Consider the following 18261-nt stretch of genomic DNA (forward strand, 5'->3'; position numbering starts at 1 on the left):
TGACATCCACGGCTGAGATACCCTGGGGTCACAGGTGCCCTGCCCTCCGCCCCCTCTAATCACTATGGGCTGGAATGGCCCCGATGCTGGCAGAGCTGTCACCACCAGCTGTGACTCCCTGCCAGGTGCCAATGGGGCTGTGCCCGGTGGGATTTTAAGGTCTGGTGGCTGGATCTGGTGTCCCCCTGTTCCTAGGGGAGATGGGCAGGATTTGGTGTCTGTGATGAGTGCTGATGAACTTTGGTGGAGGGATGAGCTTGGATAAGCAGGTAAGTCCACGGGGCTGGTCCAAAGAGCAGCAGGTGTGATGGGGAGCATGCCCACCTTACCCCTCCACCCAACCCCTGTGGGGTTGGATCTCGCTGGCCCCACCATCTCTCCATCCCCATGCAGTGTGCCTGGGGCTGGCTCCTCAGGATGGGGTCAGGATGAGCAATGCCTCCATTGGGCTGGGATGTCCGAGGGGCCGTAACCCTGGTGTTTTGCAAACTCCTGGGGTCAGCAGTTCAGCTGCCACTGACACAGGGGCCTGGAGACAGACACACGGGCATTTTGGGTGGATGCTATTAGCAAACAAACGGAGGTAGAGTTACAGCCAGCCAACAGGCCCCCCCCCCACCCCGGCCACCGTTGTTGGTTTTAGGCTTAGCCCACCCCAAGGGCTGGGTGCAGGCATCCTCTTCCCAGGAGGACCCAAACCAAAGTCAGATGTGCTGTAGGGCACAAGGAGGGTGCTGGGTGGGCTGTGCCAGCACTGGGAGCAGGTCCTGGAGGTGCTGTCTGGTCTGTGCTGGGGGGCAGGGATGGGGTGGAGCTGCTCAAGCATCACATGTGCTTATCCTCATCTGTGTGTGTCACCATTTTCCCACGCCCAAGGGCCGTCGTCTCCTGGTCAGTCTCTGTTGGTACAGAGCAGATGGACACCAGAATGCCCAAACTTGTGTTGAAATTACTCAGGACTGGGGCTATCACCTTCTTTATTAATTGACCCAATGCAGAGCGCCCTTATTGGCAGCTTCCATCTAACTCAAGCCCAGCAGTGGGACTTGGTAGGACCTTTACCAGTTCTCTGTCCTTGGAAATGTGTGTGGCCTGGAGGTCTCTCTCCCCATTGCTGCCCCCTCCCCACTGCTCCTGGACACTCTCTGGTCTTTACCCATGTCCCTGGCTCACCTCCAAGCCCTCCCTGTGTGTTAACCCAATGAAGCTACACCAGTAGCCAGTCCAGTGCTGTTGTTCTCCTGTCCCAGCATTCCCACCGTGCTCAGCCCTGGTGCCACCAGCTGAACAGAGAGGAGAATCAATGGGGAGTGGCTGTACCCCCACTCCCTGCTCCTGGCACGGTGGGTAGCACAGACGAGGTCATTCCCATGTAATGCATCATGGTGGGTTCTGGCCTTGGGGGGATGCCGAGTTAATGGTGAGCGGTGGGATCGCCCCGGGCTGCTCAGCACCACTCAGCCATGGAGGAGAGCTGCTGCCTCCACAACGCCCCATTAATGCTGTGGGCTGGGGAGGGCACGAGCAGGGGGGAGCGGTGTCCCTCTGGCTCCTCTGGGAGGTCTCCATGTGACATTGGGTGTGTGGCCGAGCATCCAGGCCTGCAGAGAGGAGCTCCTCTCACCCTTGGATGGGTGTTGGGGTGGTGCCTTACAGGTGCTGCTCTCCTCCGTCGTCGGCTGGGATTGGTGCTGTGGTCCCTGTCCCAGCAGAGCTGAGAGCTCACGAGGAACTGCAGCCACCGCGCCCTCCTCTGGCAGAAGTGTCCCCCTGGGCTGTGGGTGCGGATGGGGCCGGAGCGGGGTCCCGGCTGAGCTGCGGGAGCTGTCGGGGATGCTGCACAGCGGAGGGACGGGACAGACCCTCTGCTGTCTGCTCCGTGGCTCGGCTCAGCTGGGGCAGCCCTGGGGTCCCCTCCGGCCACCAGCACCCTGCCCGTGGGCTGCCTTCGTGGGCGCTGACCATTGGCCACGGCAAGGCTAGAGGGTGGTCCGGGGGAAAAAATACCAACCCGGATATCCCCAGCTCTACGGAAAAGGATGAAGGAAGCAAAGCTCACATCTCTGTGGGTCTTTGATGCTTCACCCACAGCGTTTAGCATCGGGACCCCATGGGGCCGTGCTGGCTGCCTCCAACAGGGGCGACAGCCGGGGCAGTAGGGACACCCCAGGTCGGCGGCTCTTTGCTGGGATGGGATTTCTTCCCCTGCCCCGTGGCAGCTCAGCCTCACATCTCAGGCAGGGCTTTCCCCACCCAGCAGGAGAGCCAGACGCGAGCTGAGCCCAGCGCCCTGCTTCCCCATCCCGCGGCATCCCTCACCCGCACAAAGGCAGGGAAGGACAGGGCAGCGGGAGCACCGTTTGTCATTGTGTCAGCGACGTGTGGCCGCCCGTGGGTGATCGCCGCGTCACAGCCGCGCTGCCACTCGATCCCGTTTGCTGAGGGCAGGGGGCACGCAGAGCCATCAGCCCCTGGCAGCCTCCAACCTCCCCCCCCTCCCGGGCACACCGTGAATCGGACGCGGCGCGGCTGTGCACGCTCCGTGCGGGCGCTGCGTGGGCTGACCCCGCGCCCACGGAGGGGTGACCGTGAGCGGCATCTGGGGGAGGGATGCCGCATCCAGACCTCTTCCCTTTCGGTGCATGAGAAGCAGGATCGCCCCGCTGTCGGGAGCACCCGGGGCCGCCCGCTCTGGCGCTCGGCTTGCGGGCACGGAGCACGCGGGGTCGGTGCAGAGGGCTTTTCTCTGAGCCGGACCCGCGGGCTGAGCACTCCCGGCGTTTAGGAAAACCCTTGGGTCTTTTGCACTGGGCAGAAGGGCGAGCGGTGGGTGAGCCCCAGGGGGTGACGCTGGGGAGCGGTTTGGGGCGAAGCGTTGGAGGGCGCCCGAGCAAAGGGGGGGATGAGCGAGCTGGGCGGCGGTGAGCGTGCAGGGTAGGGAGGGCTGTGCGGGGTGTGCGTGTGTGTGTGTGTGTGTGTGTGTGTGTGTGTGTACCGGTGCGGGAGGGCCGCGCAGCAGCGCTGTGTGTGCGCTGTCACTCAGAGGCCGGCTGACAGGAGCTGCCTTTCCAGCGGCGGCAGATAGCGCTGATTGCTGATTCGAGGAAACAAAATAGCAATTGTAATTATGGGCTCTGATAAGATAAAGGAGGGCGCGGGGAGCGCGGGGACCGGCAGCGGGGCACGGCCGGCAAATTAGCGGCTGTCACTCAGCGCGGAGCAGGCGGCCCCGGCCAGGTACCGGCCCCGGGGTCCCGCCCGTCCGCCGCAGCCCCGCCGCAGCCCCCGCCCCGGTGCGCAACAGGTGGCGGGGCCGGGAGCAGCGGGGCTCGCCGAACAATGCGGCCCTCGGCGGCCCTACCCGGGCTGCGGGGCTGAGCCCCGTCCCGCCGCGGCCCCATGGCTCCGCGCAGCCGGTGCTAACGGACGGCCGCCCCTCCAGGTAAGTGCCCGGCGGGGATGTCCTGGGGAAAGGGGAGGGGGTCCCGCTGCCCGGTGCCCCCGGCTGCGCTGTTTGCTCAGCCTCTCGAAACTCTCTGCCCACCCCTCCGCCCCGGTAATCCTTTTAATGTCTGGCACGTCCAGCGAGAGGGCTCGGCCCCAATCCACAACGCGGACCCTTAAGCCCTCGTTTTACACATGGGGAAACTGAGGCACGGCGCGGGGACGGCGTCCCTCCGCCGGCCGAGTCCGTAGTGCCACCTCCGAGCGGCCGCCTCCGGAGGTCCCCCTGCACTGCCTCCCCTCCGGGGCCGCCCCCCCCCGGGCTCTCCGCCCCCGCCGCCTCCCGGGCCGGCAGCGGAGCGGAGCGGGGCGGGGGGCTCCCCGCGGCGGGGGGCTGCCGGCCGTGCTCCCCCGGGGGCTGGGCGAGCGGGCGGGCCGGCGGGGGCCTTTCCCCTTCTGTAGCCGCTTGTGCCCTCCTTTCCTCGGGGCGAGGCAGGGCGAGAGGAGCCGAGGAGCCGAGCAGCGCCGCGCCCCCCCCCCTCCCCTCACCCCACCGCCGGGCTCCGGGCTGCCGGCCCCGCAGCGCTCCGCGATGGACCCCTGCTCCTCGCTCTTCAGCTACGTGTGAGTACCGCAGCCCTCCCTCCGCCTGCCCCCAGCCCTCCCTCCTTTCCTCCCCGCAGCCCCCCGGCTCACACCTCTCTCCCGCTTTCTGTCCCCCCTCCGCCCTCCCCAGGTTCATGCACTTGTTCGTCCTCTGCCTGCAAGCCCAGGTAAGAGCCCGCTCCGCCGCCGGCTTTGTTCGCCCCTCGGGGCCGGGGATCGGGAGGGGGGATCGGGTTAAAGTCCCGCGGACGACGCGAACCCCGCTGCAAAGAGCGGGGAGAGGACGGCCGCACCCCGGGTGCGGGATGGGGTGCGGGGTTGGGAAGCCCGCCCCCTCCCACCCGGGTTGTAGGGGCTTCGGGTGCTGGGTCCTCCCGTTCTTCTTCAAATCGCCCTGCGGGTCTCCCCTTCCTCTTGTCTGGGGTTGTTTTTTTTCATCTGAAAAGTGAAGTAGAATTAAGAAGAAGGGGAGGGGGGGGGAGGTAAAAAAGGGAGAATACATGAAAAGCGGGGAAAAATGAAAAAAGGAGGGAAAGAAAAAAGGGAAGAAAAAAGAAAAGGGGAAGGAGGGGAAGAAAGAACGGGGGGGAAACAAGAAAGAAAAACAAATCCATTTCCTTACTAAAAAGCGCAGCTTCTGCTCCAGCTGAACGTTGCTGCTGCTGGCTGGCAACGCTGGGGCCAGGAGCGACAGCGGGAGATGGGGCAGTGCCCGTGTGTGCAAAGTGGGGCGAAACCCCCTCCCCCGGGGCCACAGGTGCAGAAGCGTTTTGAAAACGCTCCTTAAGCCGCTTTTTATTATTATTTCATTGGAAGCTCGGGAGAAAAAAAAAAAAGATGGAGTTTCCAGCCCCACAGCAAAGGAGTGTGCGGTTGTATAAAACGTAGCTGTAATATTTTGGAGGACGAGACGGAGCAGCATGGCTAATGACCTCTCCTCCACATGGTACCCTCATCAGGGCCGGGAGAGTCGGCGGCGTTCTCCAACGCCGGCTGGAGGAGAGGCAGAGGGAGAGGGCTGGCACTGCCGAGGGGAGATAGCGCTGTCCGGGCGGCTTCGGGACAGCGGAGGCTCCGGCTTTCAGTGGGGTCTGCTGGTGGTGGGGAATCTTCCCGTTTGTGGGGGAGGCGGGGGTGGTCCCGGCCTGCTGGTGTTGAAAGGAGCGACCCGCTAACATTTGCTCAGAATACGTCTTTATAAATGTCAGCGAGCAGCGAAACTTTCTGGACTTAAAAGAGGGGCTGGAGACGAGGGGGGAAAGGAGTCCTGTGCCAGGGATGAGGATAGCGGGTCAGGTTGATCCTAAAATCGCTCGGGAGCAGTGGCTCTGGAGGGGTCAGATCGGCTGTTGTTACGGGGCTGGGGGTCGGCGCTGGGATGGGGACGGCACCAGGTTGGGGGTGATGGTGAGGGATGGCTTATGCACGGGTACTGTGCTCTGGGATCTGTACCATAGGTACCTGGTGAGGGGAGCGGTGTCCTGACAGCTCATAGCTCTGCCTCATCTGCAGGTTTGGGTGTGAAGAGTGAGGTGTTTGGGAGCAACGGGAGTCCTGGCAGCTGCGTACCCCACCTTGGGTACCTGTATGCCAGCTGGGACCCACTGAGTCCTGGCAGACCTTGGGGGTCACATCCCCAGGACTCCTACACCCGTTAGGGGGATCCCTGTCCCCGAAGGGCTCAGATCCCTCCATCCCACTGACTCTGCTCCTCCTCTGCAGGCGCCGGCGATCCTTGCTCAGCCCGTTCGCCCCTCTGAGGAGTAGAGATTATAATGGTGTGTCATATATTTTTTAATTTCCTAAAGGTAACTGTTCAGTCCCCACCTAATTTTACACAGCATGTGAGGGAGCAGAGCCTGGTGACAGATCAGCTCAGCCGGCGGCTCGTGCGCACCTACCAGCTGTACAGCCGGACCAGCGGGAAGCACGTGCAGATCTTGGACAACAAGAAAATCAATGCGATGGCTGAGGACGGGGACGTGCACGGTAAGGAAAGATGTGGCTGGGGGGGGGCTGGGAGGCTGGGAAGTGTCTGCAGTGCTGTGTGCCCATGGGTGGTTCCTGTCCTGTTGGTTGGCCAGAAATTGTTAGGGCTGTGCAGGGCTTTGTGAAGGGAGAATGGTGGGGTCAGTGCTCAGTGTGTTTGGGTGATTGTGGGGTGGGTGCTGCTTGCTGCTGTTGTGCACCTGACTTGCAAGGTTCGGTTTGGCACAGGCAGTGCTGAGCGTCTCTGATTTCTTCCTTTGGAGGAGAAACAGAGGGCAAGGTTGGAAAAGAAAAGAAGCAAAGGGGTTGAAGTTGTAGGTGAAGCACTGCTCTGGAGTCCTGCCCTGAGTTAGAGCCATTCAAAGCGGTGTTTTCTCCCACGTTCCCTCTGTGCTTCCCCTTCCTGAGCAAGGAGCGTGGGCTCAGTGAGGTGTTGGCTGCGGGTGAGGAGGAGACAAAGCTGGGGGGCTGTGCAGCTCACAGAGCCTGAGCTGTGCACAGCCCTCCTGCTGCCATGCCGCTCTTAGCATCCCGTGTGCCCCCAGCCCATGGTTACTTGGGGAGGAGAGCAGTGCCACACTGCATTCACCAACAAGCAGGGCACCTTGTCCACACACGCTGCTGTCATACAGGGACAGTGGTGACGGCCCCATCCGTGCTCACTGGGGCACCGTGCCCTATTCCCTTGCAGATAGGAGGTGCCCGTGTCAGCATGCACCACCCAGAGCCATCCCAACTGTTGTTCTTTGGCATTAGCCGCAATTTCCCTTTCTTGTTGAGGGAGATTAGTGGAAGCACTTTGCTTCCTTCCCTGGTTGATTTGGTGTTGGTTTTTTATTCCCCTTTTTGCTTCGGCTGCTGATGTCGTGCCGATCTTCAGCTGTGCACGCGGAATCCCACGCGCAGCATTAGCAGGGAGCAGTTCCCGCATCGAAGCTTCCCAAGCTAAGGGGCCGAGCAAACCCCAAAGCCTCCTCTGGCTTTAGCCCCATAACACCTGGGGTTTTCGAGGTGGCTCCGTACCTCCAGGAGCAGACAGGTTTAAATAAGGCCAAAAGGAGGGGACGCGCGGCGGCAGCGGCTCAAAAAACTCTATTAAAACGTAATAAAAGAGGCGAAGCATCTGAGGAGCGGGGCAGGAAAACGATGGCTGATCTAAAGCAGAAAGAGAACAAGCAGTTTTTCAGATGTAAAGTTTTAGGAGTTGCAAGTCTGTAAATGTTAAAATAGAGGTTCGGGATTGTTCTATATGAATCTCCAGGGAGGCCCCCATGTCTGGAAGAGCTATTAAATCGCTTCTTACTTTCACCTTTTTTAACATTTCCTGAATACTTTCTCCTCTTCGCAGTCCAGTTGGGGGATCAAGTGTGTCTCGCTGCATTTTTTCAGCATTTACGTAGCCGCTTTCCCTTCAAAGTTTGAGCACGAAACATAACTTTTCTGGGATAAATCTGTCACTCCAGCAAAAGAACAGAGTTGAAAATGTTAAGCTCTGTCCCTTCAATAGGGAGAAAAAAGGTCTCCCCAAAACCTTTGTCAGAAGGAAACACCCTTCGTCAGAAAGGGCCCTTCCTTCTGCTGTGGGATTTCTTTTTCCCCATCTGAATTTTGGGGCGGGCGTGCAGGAGGCGCTGATTTATTTTTGCGGGTGACCCCTTTCCCCATGCTGACGTTTTTACAGCCGACTTCACATCGAGCCCGGCGCTCTCGGTTATCTGTCTTCATTGTCAATATCTGATGGACTCCTCCTCGTCCCCAGCAGCACGGCCGGCTTCTCGATCCCGTGGTGCCGTCAATCTGTTTACCCTCTGTGGTCCCTTCTCTCGGGGCTGTCCCCATCCTGTGGGGTGGCGGCTGTGACTCCAGGGCTGTAGGGAAGCACCGCGTGCATCCACGCCTGCCCTCCTCCTCCCTTCCTCCCTCCCTCCTTCCCTCCCTGCTCTTCCTATCTCTGGGAGAGAGCAGGGAAAAATCGATTCTCCTCAAACCTTTTACTGCCTCCCAGATCAATCCTCCCCCATACGGGTGAATGGGGGTCCCTGGCTCGGCGGTTTGGGGATGCTGAGCCCCATACAGGGGGCTGGCGTGGGGTGAGGGCAGATCTTGCCAAATATCCCAGCTCTGAGCTGTGCTGTGCGTGTGGGGTGGTTCTTGGGGTGCTGGTGGTGAGGGGTTGTGGGAGAGTTCCCTATGCTTGGTGTGGGATCAAGATGTGATAGAGATGGAGGCAGTGATCTACTCGTGGTCCTGGGGCATGGCTCAGGCTGGGTTTAGTGAGCATGTGGCCTGGGTCTGTTGTTCAGCAGCATTGCTGCAAAGCCACCCGTTGCCCCATGGGGCTGGGGGCTGATGGTGAAAGCGAGCTGCATTGTGGTCCTGAGGAACTGAGCATCCTCTCTGCTGAGCTGGGAAAACAGGGCACCCTGTGGGGTGGAGGCTGTGTGCTCTGAGTGCCCTCTGAAGTCAGGCGGGCTGCAGTGGAGGCTGACGTGTGGCAGGATGTGGTGGTGAGGTGGGACAGCCCTGGGTGGCTTTTTGTGGAGTGGCACCTGGCGCAGCACAGCCCTGCTGCTGCTGTTGGATTTGGGGTCTGGCCCAGCAGAAGAGCTGCAGGGGGGCTACAGGGCAGGGAGGAGGATGCCCTGTTCCCAGGGTGGCCGCAGGAGGGAAGGTGACAGGTCTATTTATAGGCAGCCCATCGACCCAGCAATTTGCATAGCTCCTTCGGAAGTCAATCGATGCCTCCATTAAAAAACTGAGACCAAATCAATACGCCCTCTCGACTCACGCAAAGGTGAAAGGCATTAAAAGGATGGCCATACCCTTCACGCCTCTCCTGCCAGCTGCAAAGTCACTTCTCCTCCTGCAGCCCCAGCTCGGTGTGCTGTCCCCACGGGCTGGGGACAGCTGGCAGAGCACTGTGCAGGGCAGCTGGCTTGTCCCCTGAGTTCCCTGTTTCCTACTGGGACATCTCTGTGGCACCTGATCCACGTGGATCTGGGCAAGGCAGAGCTGCTCCAGGTGACGAAGTGAGGTGACCAAGGCCGTGCAGGGATGTAGTGGCAGGGGTGAGGCTGGCATTGCCAGGCTCTCTGTCCCTGTGACCTCCCTCTTTCTCCTCCTGCTGCTCTCCCCAGCCAAGCTCATCGTTGAGACTGACACCTTTGGGAGCCGTGTGCGCATCAAAGGGGCAGCCACGGGGTTCTACATCTGCATGAACAAGAAGGGGAAGCTGATCGGCAAGGTAGGGCACACACCCTGGGTCGGGAGGTGGGTTTGGGGGGCACAGGGCTCTGTATGGGGTCTGGGGACAAGGAACCTGCAGCCCGGCAGAAAGGGAAGGGGAGGGGGGTGCTGTGTGGGCCAGTGCCCTTGTATCTCCCCGAACAAATAGGCGGATTGCTGGGCTATTCTCCCCGATTACATGGTACAAGGGCTGGGAATGTTAAGATGCTCCATGGGGCAGGCCCCAGGCACACCGGTTAGTCACGCTCCCTCTGAGTTTCCATCCTCCTGCCCCGGGGTGGATGAGCAAAATCCTGGCAGGGTACTGAATTTTCAGGAGAGTTTTTCCATTTCTTGGGGCTGGCTGATGTTAACCCAGCTGGGAACAACAACTCCAACAAGGGTCCTCTCCCTGGTCCCCATGTTTTGTCTGATGTGCAGGAGCTCAGCCTCTAGCTGTTCAAAGCTCCCTCCCACCGGCATCTCTTGCTGTTATAGAACGGTTGGGTTGGGAGGGACCCTAAGAATCACAGAATCACAGACTGGTTGGGTTGGAAGGGACCGTAAAAACCCACCCAGCTCCATCCCTCTATCCCCACCTGTGCAGAGTAACGGCAAAGGCAAGGACTGCGTCTTCACTGAGATCGTGCTGGAGAACAACTACACGGCGCTGCAGAACGCCAAGTACGAGGGCTGGTACATGGCCTTCACCCGCAAGGGCCGCCCGCGCAAGGGCTCCAAGACCCGGCAGCACCAGCGCGAGGTGCACTTCATGAAGCGGCTCCCCAAGGGCCACCAGACCACCGAGCCCCACCGGCGCTTTGAGTTCCTCAACTACCCCTTCAACCGCAGGAGCAAAAGGACTCGAAACTCCAGCGCCAGGGTGCGCCCGTGACGCGTGCCCCTCGGTGGACTGGCGTAGAGACATTGTGATGTGGTTATTAAAGGGAAAAAACAAAACAAAAAACAAAGTGGGGGTTGGGGGGAGGATAAAGGAACTACACGCTCTAGTTGTTGATAATTTGGGGGTTGTTCTGTTTTTACAAAAAAAAGAAAAAGATAAAAAAAGAAGAAAGAGGCTCTATTTTTATACTCCAACTTTACGAGAGATGAAATGTTCAAAGACTGGTGAAGGGGGGGAAGAGCCCTTCACTTAGGAATGTCCTAGTGTTTGGGGTCGTGTTTCAGTTTGTATTTTTTTTTTGTCGTAGCTCTAGGGGGGGGAATTGTCATTTAAAACAAACAAGCAAGGAGGAAAAAAAAAAAGAAAGATGAGAATCCAACGCAACCGAATGAATGGATGCTCAGCTGAATGGATGCTCACCAGAGAGGTCGGATAATGATGGAGGGCACGGATGCGCCTCGAGGTGATGGAGGACTCAGCTCTGTCCCCATGTTGTGATCGGGTACAACTGCCCTTGGGTGCCCCACAGAGAGTCCCGGACAGGTTTGGCACCGCTCACCCATTGGAGCATCTTTGAATTTCTTCTATTATTCATTTTTTTTTTTTTGAATGACTGAGGTGAGGCAGCACACGATGGCTGATATCTGTTTTTGTGGTGGTTTTTATTTTTTTCCCATCTGAAGAATGTGAAGTTTTCACCAAAAAATGACATTATTATCATTTTTTCTTCTTTTTTATCAGATGGAGTTTTTCATCTGTCAAATTAAAGAAGTTTACAAATCACTGCGGAGCCCCTTTGGGCTGTTTTTGTGGTACTATTCAGTTGGTGCTCGACTTTTCCATTCTTGGCTGTCTCTTCCAGGTTTGCTCTCTCGTCTTTGCATGAGGAAAAGAGAGGGTTTCTATAACTATCTCTGTTGATGGAGGCCCAGATTTTTATTTAGGATGAAACAGATATGGGGAAAGATGAAATCCCTCAAGTGAGCAACCCCAGCCCTACTCCGCACATGCTGCCCTGAGACTGCTTCTCACCAAAGGGTTAAAGCAATTATTCTCAACAGGGAGGGCAAACAAAGACACTGGATAGGAGCCAGGACCAGGGGTGAATTTTCATCCATTTTTTAATTTTATTTTTTTCCTGTTTCCTTGAGAATTTTTTTTCAGTTGTGTACAAATTTTAATGTGAAATGATTTGAAATATTTATTTAATATGTGCATTAAAAATTTGTATCAGTCTACCTGAGCCTGCCTGCTTTCCTGTGAGGAGGAGGATTGGGGTGGGGGGGGGAGGGGGGGGAGAAGGATGGAGAGTTGCAGGACAGGCTGAGGCTGCTGCGTGGTGTGAGCCCTTCCCCAGGGAGTGGAGATGGGAGAGTGAATGAGCTCTTGGACTCAGGTTTCTCTTATGGAAATCATGGTTTTCCTTGCAGGAATTCCCAGGTTTTATAGGGTGATGGCACCTCACTGCCCCATGGAGGCACATCCATTGGTGCTTGGGGGACATGGTAAAATGGAAACTTGGCATGGGATGAAGCCTTCATGGAGTCAGACCAGAATCACAAAGTGGTTGGGTTGGAAGGGTCCTTGAGGCCCACCCATTTCCATCCTCCTGCTGTGGGCTGGGTGCCCACCCCATCCAAGCTGACCTTGGGCACCCACAGCTCTCTGGGCATGTCCAGTGCTTCTTCTCAGGTAGCCCCACTTGGCTCCAGTTGACCGCACGATGGTGGAAGGAGGGGTATCAATCAGGCTGGAACTGATAACGCCTGTGTTGTCCCCAGACTGCAGAGGATACAGGTGAATGGCTCCTGGCCCTTCCCCAGGTGGAGATGGTGTTTGATAGGTCTTAATGGGTGCTTTTCTTTCATTAATTTGTGTAATTGCTTCTCTTAATGGTTTTGCGAGCCTGGATGAATCGGTACTTGGTGGCTGCTCCAGGTAAGGGCAGCAGAAAGGCAGGACTGGCTTCGGGCAGGTCACCAAGTGTCTCCTCACTGTCTTTCCCCCCCCTACACAGGGACAATGGTGTGGGGGAGGGCATGGCATGAACACTCCATGCTCAGGGTCACCCAGCACCCTGGGACCAGGGGATAGAGTCTGGGGAAGGACACCTCCATGTGTCCCAGCACTGCCCTGTGCTACCTGCCAACTCATGCTATCAGTTGTGCTGCTGAGAAAGGTGCCCGGGCCTGGCTCCTGCCAAGGATTGCTGGTTCTCTCAGGGTGGTTGGTTTGAGGTTAATTAGCCCCTTTTCATTAAAGTGCTTTTGGGTTACCATACAACCTTGGAGCACTACAATTTGGGGCTTTGTTTATTGCGTGAAGGTGTCTAGATTTAGCTTCCAGCCAGCAAATGTTGTTTTGCCTTTGCTTGGAAGATTAAAGAGCCTACTGCTACTTAGTTAATGAGTAAGTGAATTAATTAATGGCTCCTCATACCCTGTTCCTGTGCTGATATCACTTGATCCTGGCTGGAGCAGCGTGCCCAATTCCCAGCAACATGGCTCTGAGAGATGTGGTTTGGTGGCCATAGTGTGGTGATGAGTTGATGGTTGGTCTTGATGATCTTAGTGATCTCTTCCAGCCTTCATGATTCCATGGCAGAGAATAAGTAGGTGGAAGTGGCAAGAAAAAGGAGCTGTGCTGCTGGAGCAGGGCTGTATCCCCCCATTGCACCAGGGCTTGGTTCACCAATCCTACTGGAACATGTCTGCGCTCTGTCCCATCTCTCACCTTATGAACACCCCTGGACATCATTGCAGAGTCAACCCACAGCAACTTGTCCATGTGGTGCCCATGGAGCAACATGAGCCTTGTGGTGCATGGCAAGGATGGGGCACACTCCAGTTGGGAAGGAGGGCTGGGCTGTTTGTTTATTGCATCAGGCTCAGCTTTCAAACATCTCCCTGCCATCCCCATCCCCCTCCTTTAATTAATTCTGGGTAAGGAGTCCTGGCTTTATTGTGCCACCGAGTCAGGGCTCCCTGTGGGAAAAGTCACACCTTCTGAACAGCTTCTGATACCATGCAAATGAAGGACAAGTCCAGGAAACGCTTTCATCTCGGACCTGTCCAGCCCCCTGCCCATTAATTACACACATTTCATTTGTGTGCGAGCAATTCCTCTCGAGGAGGGGGCGGGGGATGGCCACAGTGTGTGGATCATCTCAGCCCCGCTCTCTAAAGACCCCTCCTTGGAAGGGGGTTTATATACAGAAGCAGGGATGCTTACTGACTGAGAAGGGGATTCCATATTTCTGTTCTCACACAGCTGCTCCACATAGAATCATAGAATGGCTGGGTTGGATGGGACCTTAAAGATCCTTCAGTTCCAGCCCCCCTAGCTGTGGTCCCAACGTGTTGCAGGAACATCCTTGGAGGGAGGTGAAGGTTTGAGCAGAAATAAGCTCAGTGTTCTCACAGGGAAGTCTCCAGGGCAGGAAGCCTCTGTGGCCATGCATGGACCAGTCCCAATGCTCCTGCAGAGCATTTCTCAGTCTGTACCCCTCCCCTTTCTCCACTGCCCCTCTGATTCTGGTGGTCCTGGCACAGCTGATGGCACCTCCACTCTGGCTCCCATTTGCCTGGGGCTGATGAGGGAATCGGCCCCAGATCCTGGAGAAGACATAGAGCTAGGGGTTGTGGAGTTGGTAGGTTTTTGCAGCTTGCTTCCTGGCAATGATAATAACACTTAGCACTTCCAAAGCACCTGGGTTGCTCTGAGCACCTACACATCTGCTCCTCGTTACCACCCCACTTCCAATTTGCAGCATCTCTGTCCCCTGCTCACATACACCTCCAGTGGTAACAGCTCCCCCTAGAAATAGGGCTGCCCCCTGCTTTCCCCAGGAATCTTGTTTGGGGCAGGGTCTCAGGGAGCTGCAACCGTGTTCTTCTTTGCAGCTGGGGCAAGATGCTGCCCTCCTGGATGGGGTGAAAAGAAAAAAGCTGTGCTGTATTAGACAGAAGGTGAGACAGGGTTAGACAGGGCTTGTGAGTAGTGGCCCATGCTACTCCAGCATGAAGCCTGCTTCAGATGCCCTGCTCTGAGGAAGAGGGATGCTCCTGCAATGCACAGCATCTCTCCTGCATTCAAAGGGGCTGGAGCACCAGAAGGTCTCTTGTGGCTGTCAGATGCTGTGGATGAGATGCAATCTGTGGTTGTGAAGTCCTGAACCAGAAGTTGGGCTGTGCCCAGGTATTTTTGCTGAGCTTCTGCTGTTATGGGCTGGAAATGGGGGACTGAGGGCTGCTGGAACCTGCATGCCTGACCTGTGTCCCTGCTCCCATCTGGGTCCTATCTGGGTTTGGTTTGGAGGACCCCTAGCAGATGCAGTCGTGGCACTGTGAAGGGTCTCTGCTTCCTGGGATGGCCTCTCCTTTCCATGTGGCCAACAGTTTTTTTCTTCTCTTTTCCATCTTGTAGAGCTTTTTATAGCAGAAGGAGATGGAAAAACTCAGCCTCAGTGATTGTTTCACCAACTCTACGTTGTAGTAACACCTTGGTGGCTGGAGTCTCTCATTTTATGAGTTCCTCCCAGAGTGGATGCCCAAAGACTTGTTATTGTGTAAGGTCAGTCACACCAGCTGGCACCAGCCATCATGGCAGATCTCGGTGTGCTCACCGGTTTAATTGCTGCCATAGCAAAGGAGACTTTGGAAAGGATTTGGAGGAGGGCTGGAAGGTGGATTCTTGTTGCAAACATGAAAAAACTCCACTTGCAACATCCAAAAGGAAGACCAACTGACTGAAAGAAAACCAAACCCAACAACAACAGAAAATGCCGCTGAAATGCGGGATGACAAGACGCAGGCTGTACGTTGGTAGGAAAAATTTGGCTTGGAGATGTGAAATGGAACGCTGAGTGCTGGCTTGATTTGCACACTCAGCCCAGCACCCCGGAGAAGCAGCTGCCCAGCTGGGAGCTGGCCCTTTGGTAACGGCCTGCGAATTTCCCCAGGCTCCGTTAATTGCCGGCTGGCTGCTAGTTACAGCTCCCAGTCAATTGCTGGGAGTGTTGGGCCCTGCTGAACAACCCCTTGAAATCAGTTGTTATCCCAATTAACAACCAGTTTGGCTTCAGTTCGGGCTGTTAACCATCAAACAGATAAGTGCTGGTCATGATTGATTTCTCAGCAGTTGGGGCTGCCGTGGAGGAGCCAACCTGCTCCTAGAAATGCCATGAAAGCCAAGACTTTTTGCAGGCAGCTGGCATTGGGGCCATCAGCAGAGCAGGCAAGGCAGCAGCTTTCTGCTTGTTGTGGTTGAAATGAGGTTATCAAAGTGTGTTAGGGTGAGACAGATCCTTCACCATGTGATGTTCCAGCCCTGTTTGTAAGGTAACCACTGGTACTCATGGTCATCGCAGCCCCCATGAATGGAGAGTGTTTGGTGCCCATCTCTCTGGTGGGCAGTTTCTGTTCCATCTGTGCAAAGATGAGTTTGTCCAGTTGGAATATTCAGGTGTTTCCACAATTCCCACGGGCCATTTCCATCTGTGTGGCCAGCCAGGAGATTGGATAGGGAATGGGAACACTTTGAGAGCAGCCCAGGATATTGGTCCAACTCAGCAGGTAGGCAGTGCAAACTCATCTGCAGACATGAGCACATCTATTAAGGTCATATACTCTTGGAAACCTAGGTAAGGCTGGGAGAGAGCCCAGGCTTTGATTAAGCTTGTTGCTCTGCTCTTCCTCCAGTTCCCTCTGCTGTTTCAGAGGAATCTCCAAGTGCAGACCTTGGTTTTCCCTGATGTGATGCTTTCTCCTGCCTTTCAGGGGAGGTATGGTTGTCCCAGGTGCCCATCAGTATTCTGTCTGTAATTTCCTGATTCTTACAAAGGGAAAAATGAGAAATCTGGGTAAGCAGGAGAATCAAGAACTCAGTTTTCCCACTCCTTGGATCCGTGAGCAGAAGTGACATTTGCACCTTGTGTATTTAAATGTTTGGGCTGAACATGGCAGTCCTGGTTTTTGCATCTCCTGCCTGCCTTGTTCTCCCAGCAGCTGTTGGTAAACGCATCCCTCCAGGATGGAGCTGCTGCTCGGGCTTTGACTTTCTCTGTTTTACAGAAAGCTATAAATGGAAGCAGTTGGTTTTGTTGGGGGCTTTTTTTAGATGTTGAAAAGGCTCCATCGCCCCCAGGCTGGCTCTGCTTTCAGCAGCCAGCCTGCCTGAGCCAAGCTCTCAGAAGAGGATCCAGCAGGAGAAGCAGTGCAGGATTTACAGGGCTTCTTTGCTCAAGTCCCACATCCTGACATGTCCCCTGCAAGAGGCCAAGGAAAGCTACGGAGGTGGTCCAGCAGGTGGACTGATGCCTATATGCAATAATCTCAGCTGTAAATGAAGTACAAAGCCTCAAAAGTGATCCTTTGCTAAACCTCATGCCCGATTCTGTAACTTGGACTGCACGCTGGACCCTGTCCCACATCCCGGCTGGAAGGAACCTGCTCTGAATGCATTTTAAAGTCATGGGAATTGCTCTGACTGTCCGGTCCAACCTCCTGCAATACCCGGATAAGGGGATCCTGATTGGTGTCTTCTGAGTGAGAACCATAGGCAAGAAAGGAAGGCTTTCCTGCTGAGATGCCACATTTCAGTATCATTTGGTATTTCTCATTTGAAACTGAGTAACTTCACCTCCTGGCGGTTAGTCTTGCACTCACCCTTCCAGCTCACAGTGCCATCCTGCTTCACCAAGGTAGGTTTTCCAGGTCTCTCTGCATATTGCAGCCATTTCTTTCAGCTGATTCCTATCTGTTGGCATCTTCTGTGAAGTGGAGCCTGTGTGTGTTGGCTGCAGCACCTGGTGAAGGAGCCTGTCACTGGTGTAGCTCTGTGGGGGATGTTGGGAAGGCAGTCATGCAGTGATGCCCATGGGGCAGTCTCCCTCATTGGATCCTTGGCATGGGAGTACACCTGAGGCACGATTGCAGACTCCTGTCCCTCTGCACAAAGGCTGCAGCACGTCTCCAAAGCAATGGCAGCTTTGCTCGTGTAATGATTCCTGAAGTGCTGATTCCCTGTGGTTGCCCAGGAGGGCTCCATCTCTGCCATTCAAATGTTCAGCTGCTGAAGTCAGAGATATTTTTGCTCTCTGTTGTGATTGGATAAACCTGAAGTCATTCTTCTGACATCAGTAGACTTGCTCTGGGCTAGTTCAGATGAGAGGTTTGTTGCACTTATCCCCAGTGTCCACATCTGCAGTTCTCTTACACCAAGAAGAGACAGCAGTGAGCACAGAGGCATTCATGCAGGCTTAGGGCAGAGTGAGCTAGGGGAGCTGCTTGCTGTCCCACAGCACTGCCTTGGGAATGACTGAATGACAGAGAAGGCACGATCGGGCCATTGCAATACATGCAGCACCTGACGCAGACCCGTGATCATCATCACCCAGTTAGCTGTAAGGAAACCTCCTTCCTAGTCATCGCTGCTGGATGGCAAAGGAGCGTCCCCAGCCCCTAAGGGCGGCAGTGGCTGATAGGTGCTGAGCCCTTGCAGCCCCTGTGGTGGGGCCCAGCCACTTCACTCCCACTCAGTCGCTGCAAGGAACCAAGTATTTCACCACCTCCATGCACAGAGCTGTGCTTTTGCCATGCACTTGACAGCAGCACAGAGGATTACTTGTGCCTGATGTCTGTCTCCACTGCAACGTGTTGCCAAGTGGAGGTGTGCTGTGCCTGGTGCAAGGCTGAGCCTGAGATCCCTGCTGTCAGCATGGGGGTCATTGCATTCTGTGGAGTGGTGGGATGCTGAAACCCGCAGAAGGAAACCACAATTGGGTTTTCCCTCAAGCTGTGATGCTCCGTGAGCTGGGATTTTAGACGAGCTCTCCACACTGTGACACGGGATCACCTTATGCATGGTGAGGTCATGGCATTTATTTTGCTCACTGCCTGTGTTGTGGGTGGCTCTCCTGGAGATGGGAGCCCAGGAACATGCAGCAGCAGGTGGGGTGTCTACAGCCAAGGTCAGAATTTGCTCTGCAGTCCAGGGGAGCCCTGAATGCTACTTGCACCAGGTCTGCTGCCTTGCCGGGCTTTTTGCATGGGATGCTACTGCTGTTGCTGAATGCTAGCAGGGGGCCCTGCTGC

The 18261-nt window shown here is 56.0% G+C and overlaps 1 protein-coding gene across 1 annotated transcript; it reads left to right on the forward strand.

The window, feature by feature from the left end:
* The first annotated feature begins 4036 nt into the window (after nt 1-4036).
* Nucleotides 4037-10159, forward strand: FGF8 (fibroblast growth factor 8). Its single transcript, XM_065746535.1, has 5 exons — nt 4037-4068; nt 4181-4217; nt 5859-6039; nt 9177-9283; nt 9872-10159. Exons 1-5 carry the CDS (start codon nt 4037-4039, stop codon nt 10157-10159), a joined length of 645 nt encoding a protein of 214 aa, XP_065602607.1.
* Nucleotides 10160-18261: the final 8102 nt, after the last annotated feature.

The sequence above is a fragment of the Cyrtonyx montezumae genome, unplaced genomic scaffold, assembly GCF_038088225.1.
Source record: "Cyrtonyx montezumae isolate F1298 unplaced genomic scaffold, pur_monq_1.0 scaffold_4, whole genome shotgun sequence".
Lineage (NCBI taxonomy): Eukaryota > Metazoa > Chordata > Aves > Galliformes > Odontophoridae > Cyrtonyx > Cyrtonyx montezumae.

Coding starts and splice junctions, on each gene's coding strand:
- FGF8 (XM_065746535.1), top strand. CDS start 4,037: ATGGACCCCTGCTCCTCGCTCTTCAGCTACGT. Junction 4,218..5,858: donor TCCTCTGCCTGCAAGCCCAG/GTAAGAGCCCGC, acceptor AATTTCCTAAAG/GTAACTGTTCAGTCCCCACC. Junction 9,284..9,871: donor AGGGGAAGCTGATCGGCAAG/GTAGGGCACACA, acceptor CCACCTGTGCAG/AGTAACGGCAAAGGCAAGGA.